Source organism: Bombus impatiens, unplaced genomic scaffold, assembly GCF_000188095.3.
Source record: "Bombus impatiens unplaced genomic scaffold, BIMP_2.2 scf_0645, whole genome shotgun sequence".
NCBI classification, from domain to species: domain Eukaryota; kingdom Metazoa; phylum Arthropoda; class Insecta; order Hymenoptera; family Apidae; genus Bombus; species Bombus impatiens.
The window spans coordinates 336,528-354,495 of record NT_177064.1 but is presented as its reverse complement, the minus strand read 5'-3'; the positions used below and the strand labels follow the sequence as shown (position 1 = coordinate 354,495).

The 17,968-nt window shown below is 38.1% G+C and overlaps 2 protein-coding genes across 10 annotated transcripts in view; both read left to right on the top strand.

Annotated features, from left to right (window-relative positions):
* The window catches only part of LOC100744939, a 53,570-nt gene extending 39,220 nt beyond the window's left edge, over window positions 1-14,350 (top strand). For 5 of the 9 annotated variants that reach the window (XM_012389396.3, XM_012389399.3, XM_012389397.3 and 2 more), the window contains 10 exons: window positions 7,463-7,650; window positions 7,797-7,881; window positions 8,217-8,359; window positions 9,134-9,263; window positions 9,860-10,888; window positions 10,976-11,111; window positions 11,499-11,608; window positions 11,749-11,881; window positions 11,958-12,035; window positions 12,505-14,350. In XM_012389396.3, coding sequence (XP_012244819.1) covers window positions 7,463-7,650; window positions 7,797-7,881; window positions 8,217-8,359; window positions 9,134-9,263; window positions 9,860-10,888; window positions 10,976-11,111; window positions 11,499-11,608; window positions 11,749-11,881; window positions 11,958-12,035; window positions 12,505-14,077 — 3,605 coding nt within the window. In that variant the 3' untranslated portion in view covers window positions 14,078-14,350. Of the gene's footprint in view, window positions 1-1,258; window positions 1,601-7,462; window positions 7,651-7,796; window positions 7,882-8,216; window positions 8,360-9,133; window positions 9,264-9,859; window positions 10,889-10,975; window positions 11,112-11,498; window positions 11,609-11,748; window positions 11,882-11,957; window positions 12,036-12,504 lie in introns of those variants that run through there. The other 4 variants (XM_012389400.3, XM_033322522.1, XM_012389398.3 and 1 more) reach the window with 4 other exon arrangements.
* Window positions 14,351-14,589: 239 nt separating this feature from the next.
* On the top strand, window positions 14,590-17,939 carry LOC105681204 (probable serine/threonine-protein kinase clkA). The gene is made up of 3 exons (XM_012389402.3): window positions 14,590-14,754; window positions 15,141-16,205; window positions 16,791-17,939. Exons 1-3 carry the CDS (start codon window positions 14,719-14,721, stop codon window positions 17,103-17,105), a joined length of 1,416 nt encoding a protein of 471 aa, XP_012244825.1. The 5' UTR covers window positions 14,590-14,718; the 3' UTR covers window positions 17,106-17,939.
* The last annotated feature ends 29 nt before the right edge of the window (window positions 17,940-17,968 follow it).

Here is a 17,968-nt window from a genome sequence, read left to right as displayed (position 1 = left end):
TAGAAAATGATTATGTACATATCCTATGTATTATATAAAATATTTTGAAATTTCATTAGTATTTTAATGAGACACGACTGTCATCATCAAAATGATGTAACTTCAAACGAATTTTAAAATGTATATCGAAATTACAAGATATTTATTGCAGACATAATATATTAACATTTTTTTCATAAAAATATTTTTAATATAAATTTATTTAATATATTAAAAAAACAATATACAGCATCGTATACAGTGAATAATGAACATATATGATCTTGATCAGAATCTTGACCAGATCTTGACTATAATCAGAACAATCGTATCTCGTAACAAGGCTAATAAAATTCCAAAACGTTCCGCATAATACAGATAATAAACCGATAAAGAGTATTCACATTCGTTCGAATATCTTCGGAAAGCCACGTACGTGGTGTCGTTAGTTTCCTGTGTTACGTACGTTGATCTGTCTTTTGATTTTTTTTTTCAACGAAAATGTTGTAGTGTAACGAAAACAAGAGTCGATGTAATTATCGATGACGACAATTGTAACGATAGCAGAGATAACCTGCTGACGATAGACACGTAAACAGATTACCATCTCCACCGAGAAACTTCAAAGTTCAGAGGATCGTCGTCGGACAACTATTCAAATGAGGGTTTAAAGGTTCTCGTTATATCTGTCGTTCGATCATATTCGCGCCGTGCATGTGTTCAGACGCACGCATGCAACGTCGTCTCAATTCGCGTATTAAATGTGTATACAGCTGTACAGTTGTCTGTAATCACGAATTGTCGATGGTATCAAATCATTTTCCTCCTTTACTTATTGCGAGAGAAGAATTTATTTATCGTCATCGAAGAGAAAGAAGGAAACGACCTGCTATTTTTAACGACTTAAGCAGCGTGTAATCGATTCGACGGATCGAAAGTGCGATTATCACGAGGAAAGAGTAAAATAAAGCGTATCGCGCTGGAATTATGGAGAGTTCTTCGTGAGCCGAATTCAGCGCGTAATTTTTTCCTCAATAATGAGAAATCACCAACGGTTGTAAACAGCGGTGCACGGAGCTCGTATGGTCTTCCGGTATTAGTCGATCATGAGAAAACGAGAAAGTTATAGTTGCCAGGAAATATATTCGACTAACGCGACGGAAGCGTTCTCTCTCGGATGATCGTCGAGATCTTGTCTTCTGTGTACCTGGGTGTCTCGCATAATTACGTAGAAATTGCGTGCTATAGAAAGAAGGCAACGTCGAATACGTCGGTACTTACAGTGCGTGGAATAAGTAGAAGTTTGCAAGAGTTCGTTGAATTTTGGAATTTTTTTCTAGATCGTGATTTGTCAAATGGACAAATTGATCGTTTAAATCGGACGTCAGAGAGATTGAATGAAACGTGGAAATCAGAATATCGAGTGTTACCGAAGTACTACCTATAATGATAAAACAGCGTTACGTCGAAAGTGCGAGGAAATCGTTTGCTAGCTTATCAGTCAGAGATACGATGTGAAACGCGTGATAAATGTTGCTGGAACTCACCGCGGAGATGCTGACACTGATCGGCGGCCTGATCGTCGCCTATTTCATCTACGTGCTGTTCACCGTAAGAAATGGTAAATATTACCAATTTTGTCTTAACTTGAAATTGAATAGTTAGTAAAAGGATGGTATTAGTAGAAGAAAGCAGTGGGAGTATGTTAATAGGTTGCGATTCAATTCACGTGAAATCTACTTCTTCACTTTCAATACGCAACTCTCTAACCGATAGAAAAGTGTTATTAAATGCCTCGGGATTTTTTTCGCTCCATTCTTAAGTTCTCTCAAACCAAACATTTATTTGATATACCAATGATATTTATCGATAACAAGTTGAACTCACGTAAGACGTGATTTCAATTTCTATACATATATGATAGTTTCGAAAGAAAAGTTATTAAAAATCATAAAAAGTTGCCAATCATGTTCCTGAATTTATATTTATGCAAATTCCTATCTTTATGGCCACTAAAAGGATAGAACTTGAAAACAAACATTTGTTTCGCCTACCGAGTATCATGTAGATGGATGTTTCATATATTTTTTCATGTTATGTATTCTACGCATTTTACCACTTTTCGATTTCCCATAAATGCATATACATTCACAGTCTATTTGTCGGTAATTACGAATCGAGTTACGGACAAGTCGAGAAACTTTCGATAGAATGCAACTGATATAATCTTTTCCAATCTGTAGAACGTAGGATATGCAAAGTAGAGCGGTTATAAAATTTCGATCCAGTTTGCATTCGTGAAAGCAGCATCATCGGCACAGATTCGCCGCGGTTATTGCAAATTGTCACCGACCAACTATTCGCGTGTCCCTGGCACGGTTCCTCGATTGCACGTAATAATCTGTCACGAAGAGGATCTGCCTCCTCTCCTCTTTGACAATTTCGCAGGACATTTTGTAATAATATTTTACGATGTTTCGTAAAGGAAACATGAAGAGAAGCCGAGAAAAATCATCCTCCGACACATTTCGAAACAGGCGTTCGTTCTTCTTGATGGCTTGGCGCAGCCTATTGTTGTAATTTCTCTTTTTAAATAGATTTTATATCTATGTTGCGTGTGCCCGTATTGTCATCTTGGTAAGCGTAAATAACATAAAAGAATTTATTTAGTGTCCTTCTTGATGATTCGTTCTCCATTCAGTGTCGTAATTCTTTCTTTTAAATAAATACGCGTCTTGTTACAGAAATTCTATATTTATATTACGTGTATGTACACTGTCATGTCCGTACATGTAAATAATAGAGTTTGTGGAAAATTTATAGAAAGAATTTATTTAACATTCCCGACTTCTCGTTCTACTCTCATCGTTGTAGTTCTTTCTTCGTAAATTCCTTCGAGATAAATATCTTCTCTGTAAATAAATGTTCTACCTGCATTCTGCGTACTCACATAGTTGTCACATAGATAATATAGTTTACGAAAAAAAATTCCATACAATTTCTCGCTGGTGACAATCGGTGCGTTATTGTCACCGATTCGATTATTCGATTGCGATCGATTCAAAGGAACAACTGACAGAGCTGCCGCCACGATAACACGTCTTTCGACTTCAATAAGGTCGCAAGATTATCACGAATAGTATCACCAGAGGAATGGTATGATTCTTCCATTTCGAATAATTTTCTCTTGCTCGTCGAACCTCTTTACCCTCCCTTTCGATATTTTTATCTCCAACGATTCAGGTTTACTCAACGACCTACAGATCACGAGGTCGAGCGTGATTTAGATTTAAAAAATCCTTCGCAACTTGCTTGGTTCGCGTCTGTCGGAAAATACTTCATAATGGAATAGTAAAGAATATTTTTCTCGCATCTTCAAGATTAAATTCGAAAGTAATTATGGAAAAATAACGAAGAAACCAGTCTTCCAAATCCCCGATTCCTCGCTGTTATGAAAAAGATGTGCGTGTTTATGCATTGACGTAAATCATAAAGATATAAACAATTTTTATGCACATATTATAATATTCAAGAGTAGGTATATAATGTTCGATATTCAAGAAGATATTCAAAGCGACATATTCATTACGTAATTTATAATATTTAAGCAAGCGAAACGAATCTTTATTCAGGTTCTATCTCTTCGTTTTGTTGTTCACATAGAATCGTCAACTTGCAGGAATATGCGTAATTTACTGATAAAACCTGAATATCAAAATTGAAAGGATTGCTGCAACAAGTAGATAGCCCAGCTTTTCAGTAATTTAAAGAAACCAATACGAGATTAATCAAGCCAAATTATTTTTTTATTCGTAGTATTATTATATACAATTACATACGTAGTATTATATACAATTAATATTCGTAGTAACTGCCGTACTTTTGAATATGAAACATGTATTTTCTTTCGCTATTGATTATGAAATCTCAATTTTTCTTCCAACAAGTACAATTTAAATATTAGATTGCTAGAAACCTTTCTATTGCTATTCTCGTACAACCAATAGGCAACTCTATTATATCGTAATCTTATCAGTTAAGCTTAAAGTAGAAAACTTGATAATCTCTCTTAAACGAAATAATCATAATCAGCGCGTGTTTCGTTCTATTTTCGTGAAGAATTCTTAAACCATGCTTATGGTATTAAATTCTTAATCTAAATCCGTCAATAGCAAAGTCCAGAGACAAAGTCACGAAGCTCAAAGCACGAATATTGTCGTTTCGGGAAATATTAAATTAACAACCATGCAGGAGGCACGATTTCCCTGGATCGATCGCGTTGCACGTTAATTTGACACAGGGAGAAACCTTTCTGCGCCGCGATTACGCCCGTCCAGGTCGATAATCGCTATAATTTCGTTGCGTCAGACGCGTTTCGCGGTGTACACATTTTCGAATCGCGACTCGATTTCGCCGATTGTCGCGCGATTTCGTTTGCTCGACGTTTCACAAATCAGAAATGAAGCGTTACGAACTGGGTGGAAACGATTTCGTTCCCTTTCGAAATTCCCTCCCGCTGACTCGCCCATTAGAAAGTTCGGAAAAACAAAGCGAACCGCCACGAATAATGGGCAGCGCGTTTCGCAAAAACGCGAACGGTCGTAATCGATCATCGATACGATCATCCTTCGAAGGCAGCGCTCTTTTATATTCAGTTCTATCGCTGGCTGGACTACGTTTGCGTCAATTTATGAATATTACCGAGTGAATTGATTGAAAGTGTGAAGAAAAAGCGCTACGAAGGTCGTGGAGGAAAATATCATCGATGGAGAAGTAATAGACAGGGGGATGGGTCTTTTTATGGTCTTTATCATCGATGACGTTTGCACTTTAACCTCTCAGAAGCCAAACCGATCGACTCCGCTTTTTATTAATTTCTTAATTGCGTTACGTAAACGCACGGCTAATACCTAATATGTGAAGAAACAAAACACTCGCATCCATACGCTTATTCGTTACAGCAAGATGTCACGATAACTGTATAATTGTAATAGTTGCAACATCGTCTTCTCTGTCTACTTTTAATTTGTAGAATCGATCCAGCGTGGCTTTCGAATAACTCGTTCGACGAAACAAGAAAAATAAAATAAAGAGAGGAAAAAGGAAAAACAGAGAAAGAACGTGTATTTATCGATGGAATTTCACTGCAGGATGATACTCGAGTAATGGGAAGAATGTAGCATTCGATTAATTAAGAGGCGATCACGCGCTATGGTGAGGCTAATGAATAGCCGCGGAAATTGTTGAACGAACCGGTGATAGTTAAGTAGGCAGAAAATAAATGTAGGCGACCTTCACCTTGTAGCGAAAGACCAGGGTTAGAAAGCCCATCGACCGTCGGAATCTGTGCGTTTGATACAGGGAAATACAGTTGGCGGAAAGTCTTTCTGCTCGTACAAGCCGATGCAAATCAGCCTGAGCGCTAAATTTAGACTTCAATCGCCGTTAATAAACCGCGAATGGAACTCAAATAGAATCGTGCATTAATCATGAAACAACGAACAACCTGTCGTATTACTAATCCTCCATTAAACGCTTCTTTCAAGATTATCGCGTGGATGAATCACTAAAACGAACTTGAAGCTGTCCTCTAAACAATTAGAAAGTGTGAAGACGTAAAATAAAGCTAAACGAAGTATAAAGAGGTGAATAGTTAAAGGAAGATTGTTCAACGCCCATAATCCTCATAGTTTCAAAGAACTTTGATCGAACTTCTATCTTCAGCTTGTACAGAGGCTCACGAAGGTATTCGAATACCTGTAAGAACCTTTTGTTAACGTATTGAAGGTGTTACGTGAAACATTTTGAAATTTCGTTAGCAGTTTTATGAGGCTCGACTACCATGCTGATATTGATCAAGTTTCAAAGAAATCCGAAGATGTATTAGAAATTACACGGTATTTGGTACAAGTATAATTCACAGAAATGGCTATTTATTATACTAATTCTTTACCAAATGTATGTTTGCAATAAGTATCTTCCAATTTCTATATACATCTTCAAACCAAGGATCTAAATTTATTAGCAATATAATGATCATAGTTGTGTCAGTGCTAATGAGATTTTAAACTGCGTGTTTCATAGAACACACGCAATTATGTGCGTAAAAGTTTTCTGTGCTGAGTGTTGAAATACTTTCGTGTATCTGTTAATAGAGCGAACAAGACATTAACTCGACCAATAGCAACTATCTAACCGGTTGAACAGATGCAGTATGGATCCTCTGTGCCTCTGAGTGAACGCGTCCCCGCTGTCACAGCTCGAAGTTTCCCGCGAAAAGAGTTCAGCAGGTCGTCCCCGTCGAATTTCTCTCGGTCGCGCGCACGCGGACAGGCAAAAGAAGAATGAGGAATAGCTGACAAGGCCGGGAACCGGTGAAATTACCTTGGCTTGTCGTTCGTACGCGGCCAAACGAGACGTTCATCGCTCGATCCATTACCAATACCGTAGCTACCGCGTCGATGAAAGTACGCCATCGTACCGCTTTTCTTGTCCTGCCTTGCTCGTTAACCCTTTCGCGTCATCTATTTCCTTTTCGATAAGGTTTCTCCTCAAATCGATTTTCAGAGATTTCTAATGTTCATAAATTATGATAATTTATAATCAGAGTTTTCTCTAATATTCGCACGTCTTGCTACATTTTTCCACATTCGCGTACGAACGTAGTGGATATTAAGGTGTTATTAGAAGAATGGATTGATGAGCGTGGAGGGATGAATAGGCGATTTTCAAGAATTTGTTTCTGTCAGGAATTCTTTTGACGATGACAGATATTGAAATGGTAATTTTAAGTTGAATGACTTCTTCGATAGTTTTGAAGAGTTCATATTGACGCGAGTATTTTTATCGTCCAACACTTTGTCACGCCGTAAGTAAACATGGGAAGATTCGGAAATTTCACGAACGGGAATATTTCAATTTAAAGTAGGACGGCTTTACCACGGCAATCTTCACGCGTTTAAAAAAATGCCGAGAAGCTAGCGAGAAGCAAAATTTCACACAGAGACAAATACCTTTACTTGAACTAGAATAAACACAGTGCAATGCTATCACAAATTTCTTCAAATATTCGCAAAAATCTTTAGTACCTATCGAAACGAAGGATCCACCAGGATCTTACAATTTTACACTGGAACAAAGACCACGCAACATCTACCACAAAATGTCCCCAAACACGTCATAAATACATTACGCGTGCATATATTTCATAAATAAACTTATCGTAATCTTACAAATTCACATTGAAACTCTATACAACATCTACCATAAGATTTTCCAAATGTGCCCAAAACTTCCGCAAGAAACCTATCAAGACCCAAAGAATCTAAATACCCGAAAGAAAACGAAACGTCTGCCATAAAACCCTTTAAACGTTCCCAAACACTTTCACAGGAAACTTATTCACAACCAACAAACTTAACAGCTAACAAATAAACCCTACTGTAACGTACAACGCAAAAATCGATATTACAAAAATTCGCAGACAAACCAAACACGGATTCGCCAACGATGGCGCACACGGCGCTGCGCGAGATCGTGGAGCGTGCCGTGGAAGAAGCGAGGAAGTTGCCGGGCCTCGGTGGTTCCGGTGTGTCCGGAAGTGTTCCAGAGGCACGGAACGTCGTGGAGGACAGTTACGAGGATATACTCGCCACCGCGATACTCAACAAGGTTACAAATATTCATTTCTCGGAGTCTGATCTCTCTCGAGGGGGCATTCCCTCGAGGTGTTTGGGCTCCGTTCATGGAATTCCTGGTATTCGCTCGTGGATCGAGCGAGAGAGGATAAATCGATGAGCGAACGTTGGATTTTCTAGGTCATCGAGAAATTCCAAAAGGAACAGGTGGACGGCAATAGCAACGTTCTCCCAGGAAAACCAGTGTCCGCTAAGTGTGCGTTAAGTACGTTCCTTTGATCTTGTATGAAAAGAATAAATAAGAATAGAAGAAATAATTAAACACAAACGATGGATTTCGGGTTGCTTTTTGTGCAATTAGTATACGGGAAGATGTGGTTTTCATAAAATTAATGCTAACATTTAATGATATAGAAACATAATAATGGAGTATGTCACTATTGAGATTGAGATGTGGCATGATTAATTATAATCATCCATGTATATGGTATATTAGATGTACAACACGAGTCGGCAGTTCTAATGTTAAATGATTAAGCAAAGAAAATGTAGGAAAGAGGATGAAAGCAATTCAAAAGAGAATGCTTCTTCGTATTTCAGGCGAAAATGAGGCAGGTCTCGACGAAGGTGTAGAAGAAGGCTGTAGCAGCCTGGAACCACTGTCTCAGGATGATTGTAGCAGTGACTGCAGTGCGTCTTGCTCGAGACGCGTTAGAAACCAACCGGAGCCATTATCTCTCACGGTAAGCGATCCTTTTATGGCGAACGTCGCTTATGACCTTGACGGAACGTCGAAGAATTTGCGAAAGAAACGAGAACTCTTCCGAGGAAATATGTAGATACGATCCCTACTGAGTCTTTCGACTTGTATTGAGTATCTTGATTTCGAAACAATAGGAAAAGTTCATTGGAGCAGCATGGCCAATATGGAAACTTTCCAGTAATTTCAATAAGCCAGCATAGCCCAACTCAAAATCAAACTTTTTAAATCATCTTTTTAAACAAGCCAAATGTTATAAATTCATAGTCGACCAATATTTGTAGTAACTTTTGCATTGTTTAATGTGAAGCCTATGCCTATTCCTCTTGTCCAACGAACGTAGTTTAAATAAATAAATAAATAATTTAAATATCGAAACTTTGAACCACAGATTAACGAACTCGATTTGAAAACAATCACAGCAGCATAAATAACCATGAGAGCCAAGTAACGAGGACATGTCTGAATTTTAGATCTAGCACATGATATGAAAAATTACGATTGGAAAAATGAACCGTTTCGTGTAATTTCGCGACTAGGTTTGTAGGTTCTTGGGTGATTCTCGGTCGATAAGCGTGTTACTCGCGAATGATAAGCAACGGAAGTGGAACCGTTGTCCCACTTTGAAATACGCACGCCGGTCCCAACCAATAAGAGAAAAAAAAATGAAATAAACAAAACACGAAAAGCTATAAACAGACTTTATCGAGGTCGTTTCCTACGATTTATTAATGACACGTGTGTTTGATCGTTTCAGATAGAGGAAAGAATTGAGGAAGTGACGACAACTTATGCGTCCGACGAGGATCATAGGGAACACGACGTCTTGCCCATTAAGAACGCCCATCGAGTTCCGTTTCCTGAACTTGGAATGGACATTATCGATCGTAAGTGCTGCTTATCCACGTGTCGTTCATCCAATTCCATTGCTTATGTTTTATTGAAATTTTTATTCTTATGGTCGTTCACCTTTAGGAATTTGATACACACAGATAGCAATGACATTTGCGTGTGTAATATTTCTGCTGATGGTGTAAAAGCGGTATAACACAATTGAGTTTGTCGTTGGATATTCCGATCAGTTGTATTAGGACGTTGCCAGTGGTTATTCAAATCGTGTTATATGTTAAAATCGAACTACAATTTATTGTAATTTATTGTAATTTAAAATTTGTGGCGGCAGTGAAAATACGTGTGAAAGACGAGTAACTGAGGAACAAGCGAATTGTTCGCGTTAGACCGATAGCGAGTGAGCAGCAATTCGGAGAAAGCACGAGTGGACTAGAATGTGTGGTGCAACGTAAGAAGACAACAATCGTTAAAAAACGTGGTAATAAGTAGAAGACGAGAGGTCTTGTGCGAAAAGAAATGTTGTAGCGAGAATTATTCTTTATATTATTTTATTCTACGCTTGATGGAACCTGAAATCCAACATTAGTCCCATTGTTATTATTTTCTAATTACCTAATTTTTATTACCATAGCTTGTCAAGAATCGGAGGACAGTCAAGACGATCCAGATACGACGACCACGCACATAGGTTTAGTTTCTCCGATCGAATCGTGGGAAGAGAATTGGCTGTTCCAAAAGAAGAGAGTTCAAAGCCAGGCTGATCCTGTGGCCATGTTGGTGCCTAATCCTAGCGCCGATTTCAAGGCTTTAATCGGTGACAAGGACGCGGAAGACACATCCGATTTGTCCGAGTGTTCATCGGCACAGTCAGACGAAGAGATAGAGAAAGAATTAATGGAAGCCATAAGCAGTGTCGTGCCACGATCTCCGAAGAAAAAGGAGTTCGAGAATGGTCTGGACTACTTGAATTCGTCAGACGACTTTTCGTTGAAGGTGGATGATACGAATTCATTTTCCAATGGCGGACACGTATACGTATCTGATGAGGAAAAGACTGACTGTAGACGCGTGAAAGACCAAAGGAAAGCAGAGAAACGGAGGGAAAAAGAAGAAGATTATAAACAAAGTGTAAAGGGAAACGAAGAAGTGAAAGCCAAAGAGATTAAGGAGAAGGAAGTGAAAAGAAAATTGGAGAGAGTCGAAACTGAGGATGAGAAACCTGTTTCAGAATCAATAAATGTAATTAGCAACGGCTTGAAGAAGGTAGGAATGGAGCGACAGAAAACGAACGAGGTATCCGAAGAGGATAAAATAAGAAATTTAATCAACGGGGACGATTTCATTAAAGTAGATCGATCGGCGAAGAAAAGTGAATCGGATAATCTATCAAATTCTGTTAATTCGAAGCCTTTGACGGTTATTCTGCCCGATGAAAGCGAGCTAAACGTGCCAAAGACACCGACACCCACGCCGACGAGGATTTCCATGGAAATTAGTCTGGGAAATCCTCACAGCGAGAAAACGTACATCTCGCAGGAGAAGATCGTTCTGAATTCCTTGGAATGCGCGAAGAAAAAACTGATGGCCGTCAATGACGACAGTGTGGAAGCATTCGAAGACGAGGAAACGATGTTTGCTCAGCAAAAAGTCGACTTTCATGGTAAATATTTTAGCAACGTAGTCACCTGTTGTAAGAGTTTATGAGCTTATGATTGCCACTCATTTCACTTTTGTTCGTGAACATTAGCCGAAGATATTCAACAGGAAAGCGAATACACCGAACATTACGATATCGCGACTCAGAGACATTTGGATAGCTTGACGAAGTCCGAATCATTCGAGTCTTCGCCATTAACGAATTCCTCGATAGAGGATGACGAAAGGTAATATCAATACCAGTATTATCATTTGTAACCACTACGACTCTTCATCTAGTATTGAATGACGATAAAACATTTAACTCAGCTCGTTTATCTTTATTAATTTCACTTATGAACTTTCACTTATGATAGCCTTTAAAATATATTTATCGAGCTTAAAATGAACATTATAACTTTTGACAAAATTATCTGTTCTTGTAAATGAACGAAAAAGAAATTTTTAACGGAATATAAAAGAGTAAAATTCGAGATTTCTCGATTGTCTCGCGTCGAAAGTATCGAAACTAGGTTCGTTTCGTAACGTCACCGTTCAACGGTCTGCGGAGCGCCGTAAAGAACTTTCTTCTTACCGATGATACTATAACAATCTTTCAATATTCCACTGTGCAGTAAGTGCCGACAGGCTGTGGCGTTTGCCAAAGCCGAATCGGCTTCGCATCTGTCCCTGCAGAACAAGGATGCGGAGGAAGAGGGTCGGCTAGGTACTCCTCCAAGACCAGGTGATCAATTTTTAACAGTTTTATTTTTTTTACAATCTCAATCCTCGTCGTAATTTTTTAGAGATTCAGAGTCAATGTATCTGTCGATATAATTAAAGACGTTGTTTCAAATGTTACTTGTTTGCAATAAAAAAAAATAGGTACAATTGCTGAACGCGAGCACAAAAAGTGGGAAAATGCACCACCTATCGAGAACAACCCCTATAGCCAGGAAAACATTCAAAAGAGGCTTTTGGAGAGGCAGTACTCTAGAAGATCGTCAGACATTCCTGGGTACGATTTATAATAATCTTATCTTCATATGCGAATTTAATAAGACTAATATTCTACGGGTAATATTTTCCTTCAGAATTCACACCGAATTGCCAAAGAGCAACGGTGCGGATATGGATGTCGTGCTGGCGCCCCATGAACCGGATATCAAAAGGTGATATTCGAAATTATGTGAAAAAGACCTACAGATATCTAAATTTTCATCTTTCATCCAAAATTAGAAACTAACTTAACCTTTCAATAATAGCTGTCTGTAATAAATAGACGCCGTATATAATAGCATAACATATGACTGCAATAGGAATTCAAAGCTTTGTTCTGTACGTGAAATTTCCAGAAACTACAAATATTTTGTTTCGCAAATAAAATACGAATAAAGAAATCTATGATAAATAGAGATCATATATCGGGCAATCCATCGCACAAAGAAGCTTTATCCGATGTACAAAATTTCTAAAACACGCAAATACATACTCGTAGTTCAAAGAAAAAAGAATCCTTTAGGAGGGATCTTCCTGCATGAAATCAATAATCTTGACAGAATTATCGGGATTTAACAATTTTTAACCCATCAAGAAATGGTTAATGAACTAGCTAATTATATAAATGCCTGGAATGCGTAGGTTCGGCAGGGACTATTACATCAACGATTCAAGAGCGTCGGGTAACGAGAAAGGGAGAAGATCGACGGCGTCGACCTCGAGCAGACCGAGCAGCTCGTTGTCTCAACGATCAAGTTCCAACGGAATGGCGGACCAGGATCAACAGGTGAGTTTCCAGCTCGAAAAGTTCGAGGAGGCTTCCCTGCGTGGCAGCCTTTCTAGATGGACCTATCGCGATCCGTACTCCAGTCCGCAATTTGCCATCAACCCTCTTCTACGTTTGGAACTCGATGTATCAACAGAACCAACTGATCGTGATCACGAAAAAATCAACGGCTCTAACGAAAACTCTACGGGAAACGATGTTCCAAACGGTATAGGATATTCGAAAAATATGACAAAGAATAAAGAACATATTGACAAGTACGAAGCGGTCATAGAGAAGGAAACTAAATATTTTGATATCGATGGGCAAGATGCTAAATCTCTTGGCACTGACAATGATATTTTAAAACTTATGTCGAGTGACTTTTCGCAAAAAGTCGCTTACAATCCGCTCTACGAACCCGAGAAAAGTATCCTGAAGTCAGATGACTCAGGAATGTTCTCGGTCGATATGAACCCCATGGAGGATAATAAGAAGCAAAGTGAGGAGTTTTGGAGACTATGGATCAATGACAATCAGGATCATCCGAGAAACGATCAGATTCTGTCGTTCAATGGAAGGAGGTACTGGAACCTTAATGGCTACAAGTATCACACATTCGGAGGAATAAAGAACTCTCTTGATAAAAGCGTGGAAGATTCTGACGCGGAGGATAACTTGAAAATGGAGACACGTGACGACGAGCCCTTCGATATCACGGATTTCAGTAAATTCAAGTTTCAGACGTTTGGCGGTATAAAGAAGGGCAAGAAGATCGACGGTAAAGGAATTCCCATGTATAGAAAAATGATATTAAGATCGTGTATAAGGAATTGTAAAAATACCAAAGGAATGAGGTCGTCTCAAAGCGATTCTACCTTACAGCGCATGAATGGAATAAATAATGCGTCGAACGAAAAAATCGATCAGGAGTCTGATAGACAGAGCGATTACGAAAGTGACAGTCCCGAGGAGAGAGATACGATGAAGTACCTTAATATAAATACGAAGAGAAAGCGCAATAACAAGTTCTACAAGAAACGAATTAAGACGGTGTTTTCGTCGTATAGATCGTCCTCGGACGAATCCTGGCAAGACGAAGATGTTCAATCGCCTGACAAACTGATAATGCGAAAATGTCTAAGGGACACGCCCAAGAAAATCAAATTACGACCGAATCCGGATAACGATTCTAATTACTTTTTCAATACGTCCAGAAGGAAGGTGTTCAACGATAGTTTGAGAAGAGTTCGATCGCAGAAACGATTGTCGGACGATAGCGAAAGTTTGAAGTTGGAGCCACCTATCGTGCCGGAGATGGTCGAAAAAACTTTCGAAACTTTAAAAGATCTTCGAAGCAAAGGGAAGAAAAAGAAGAGCAAAAGTTCCGAATCGAACAACCAAAAAAAGACTGGTGTGAGGTGTTTGACCGATCTGACGATATGGTGAAAATAGTTACTTAAATTGGCTCCCGTTGAGGAATTTAAACTGTTTCACGCGTATAGAAGTTAATATTTCTTTTTTTTAAAGAAATGCCTTTTTTTATTTTATCGTATATAGTGCCATATAGTCAACTAAAAGTTCCTCGAAAAGTGTCCAAAACGTATCAAAGATGCGAATTCTATTTTTCACCGATAGATTATAAAGAAGAAGTTTATTGTACAAAGGAGTGTATATTGTAACTGTTATAAATATATTGTTTCTAATGAGCGTAACGAATAATGAGAAATGTGACTTTACTTGAAGTGTGCATGACACTATAACGGTGTAGGTATTTGTCCCTACGATTAATCCTCGCGTAGCAAATTCGAAGATTCTATGACTACTTAAATGCCATCTTTATTAGTTTCAATTGTGGTATAACAGAAAAATTAGTATGCTCTGTAAGCAAACTGTAAATAAAATTTTCCTGACTCTTCCTTGTAGATCGCACGCGGTAATGTATCAGCCTTGTATAATACAAAACAATCGTTCTTTCTTGTATATAGTACACGTAGATCGTAAAAGAGGCGGCTTAAAAATAATAAAAATAATAAAACATGTGACCGAGAACATTCTGTTAATACGAAGTCGTTCTATGCACATTGCACATGCATGATCGCTGCGAAAAATGCCTTTTCCGATCGGTAAGTACCGTTTACATGCATTTCCAATTCAATGCATGTCGACTAACAAACGATAAAGGTCTGCATGCTCTATGATCGACAGAAGCTTTTATCAGAAATCATTGAACCGAAAAAAAAAAGAAAAATAAATGCTACGTAAAAATCTTTGGTGCCATTCTCCGTTATAAGGTGTTTGATCACAACTAACAACTTCTAATTTTCTCGATAAGATTTATTGGGTGTAATATGCATGGCTATATACGTACATACGCGAAGCTTACATTAAACTAATCTTAGGTGTAAAAACGTTACTAACAGCTGCAAAAGCCACATCGAAACATTTTGTGAACTAAAACGCGCGCCCGATATTGGATGGTTTAATTCAACTGAGCTATTTTCTGTTTCAGGAGGAAATACAATACAGAGAAACGGAGACGATCCTGAATCGAAGCAACGACGTGAAATCCAAGGTGGCGAAATGGCAGAATAACAACGTGGAGGGCAAATATCAACAACCTGTTCGACAAAATGACTCTTCAGACGAGGCGGAGAGAGACAAAGACAGGTTCTCGAAAATCGAGTCGCAGATGTCGTGGGAAGACCAACGAATGGAAGAAATTCTGGAAAACGAGAGGAAAAATAGCAAGAATGAAATCAACGCGAAACTGAATAATCAGGAAAATTATGAGAACGCCGTTATAGAAACGAAAAAGTCCAATTCCGATGAAAATCCACGCAAGATCAAGAGGATCGACTTGAAGGCTTATGGATTCGAAAATGAATTCTCTAATAAAACGGCTAAAACTTCCACGCCTAGAGTGGTCAATAAATTGGATCTTAAGTCTTTTGGTTACGATAATGGAATTCGACGAACACAATCGACGATTCAATTGAATAGCATAGGTAATGACGAATTCAAGCCAAGGTTAACCAGAACGTCGAACAAATCGAACTTAACACGGAGAAACGATTATGAGAATGACCGTGGCGATGTGATCGAAAGCAACCGTGCTTCTGGCGATAACAACTTGACACAGAGCACAGAAACCTTGAACAAGTATGAGAACGAGAGTTACAACGATTTTGGATTAAAGTCAGCGAAATCGGTGCCGAACATCGCCAAATTCTATTCGAATCCGAATAGCCAAGAAGATGAGGAGGTAGAAAGCTATAATCAGAATTCGTACAACGAATTTGGAATGGTTAAAAAAGGATCGGTGAGAAACATCGCGAATAATTATAGTTTGGAGAAGTGTAACATTAAGAGTAACGATTCTTCGGTCGACGATTCGGAAAATGAAACGGATAATTCCTTTGAGAGGGAACAGAGTCACCAATCGATGAGTGACCTCAAGAAGAAAAGTCTGAGCGAAGAGGAATTTGATAATAAGGTGCTGCCGATGCCATCGGTCAGGAGGCTCGCTGAAGCGTTTAGCAAACAGACCGAACCCGTTCCTGGACCCATCTCGAAGGTAAGAATGGATTCTTGAATGATCGATATGCAGAGTGTTACAAAAAGAAGTCTAATAAAAGAAAGATACCAATTGGTCAACCTTGACTGTAATTTTGCAAGATGCTGGTAGCATGTAGATTTCTGATATAAGTAAGACATTATATACGTTGAATAGCTTTAAAGATATGAAGCTTCAGATCTTTCTTTTTATAGCATTCTAATTATCTAATTTTAGTATAGGGCGCTTCATTTTCAGCGATGCATTGTTTATGATATATGTAGACTAAAGATATTACGGATTTATACAAAATTAGGAGACGAGAATACGCAAAAATATATAAAGTATACAGAGTATAATAGTAGGTATACGTCATGATATTTAGAGGAACAAATTTTTCAAGGTTCCATTTCTTTAATTATGTTCACAAAAATATAAATTTACGATGCATCCTCATTTATACAAATATATCTAAAGGAGACTTTAGTTACGATATATGATCACAAATTATTGCAAACACTTTTCACAACCAGTTACAAGAGATCGTATAGAAGTCAATGAAGTAATCAGAAATGATTTTGACTGTTTCTTATCTATTCTATTTAGATAACTAAATCGAGCAACGCGAATAAGGAGAGATCGTCAACACCAGAGATCCAAATAGTTGAAACGCCAAGACAGATGCACAGTCTGACTGCCAGATCGCTTTCGAAACAATTTCGAGAAGGCCTGAGGCAAATTCCGAACAAAGTAACTTCACCTCCGGCTAGTCACGTCGTTATGGAGCAACCTAATATAACGGAAAGCCAAACGGAAGTAGTGCAAGGGAAGAGCGACGTGTCCAACGACACGAACGTAATTCTACCTGGAAAATTAAAGTCGAATATAATATTTTGGGAACAGATGCAGAGAAAGAGTTAAAGCAAGTTTATGTAAAATTGGGCCCGAAGTCTTAAAAAGGAAACCGAAAGAGAAGTTGAATGTTCACTTAGGGATCAAATTAAATTAACATATTACATGCAAAGCGTCTAGATAAAGGATGTAAAAAATCCAGATAACTTGGTCTTCTTTTTTATAGAGTGCGATAGAAATTATTTCCGAGAAACAGAATTTTATCGAGAAGCTAGAAGAAGTAGAACAAGTTAGCATCCTTGCTCAACGTAAGAATGTTTCAACGCCGTTCAACGAAAGAGTCGATTAATTGTATGAAACAATACAGGCTCAACGATCGATCGATTTACAAGAGCAATTGCATTCGCGACAGGAAATGTCGATGTGATTGTGTGTGCCAAATGATATGAACCCGTGATTAGCCAAAGAAAATATTTTTTGCGTGGTCCTTTCGAAACATGCGAGCAATTTGAACGTAACTTTCTAAATAGCAAACATTTTGGAAACTACGAAACGACCAGCTAAATTTTACGCGTTCGTAATATTCTACGATCAATTTGTAAATACACGTCGCCGGAACATAGTCGAACTGTCGAAATTGTTTTCTGTATATAAGAAGGAACTCTTAATCATAGTCACAAAGTTTTATATATAAATCTACCATATAGTGTTCCCATATACGACATTACTATTTATTATTTATTAACGTCTAAATATGTATCTGTGTATATACGAATTATGAAAATCGGTGGGCAACGAAAGTACTTCAATAAAAATATCAAAATTTGTATGGATTTAACTTTACGTTATCTGTACGTTAGAAACTGTGCTATATCGATATTATATAAATATACTGTTTATTATGTAAAAAAGATTACCAAAGCTTTTTACCT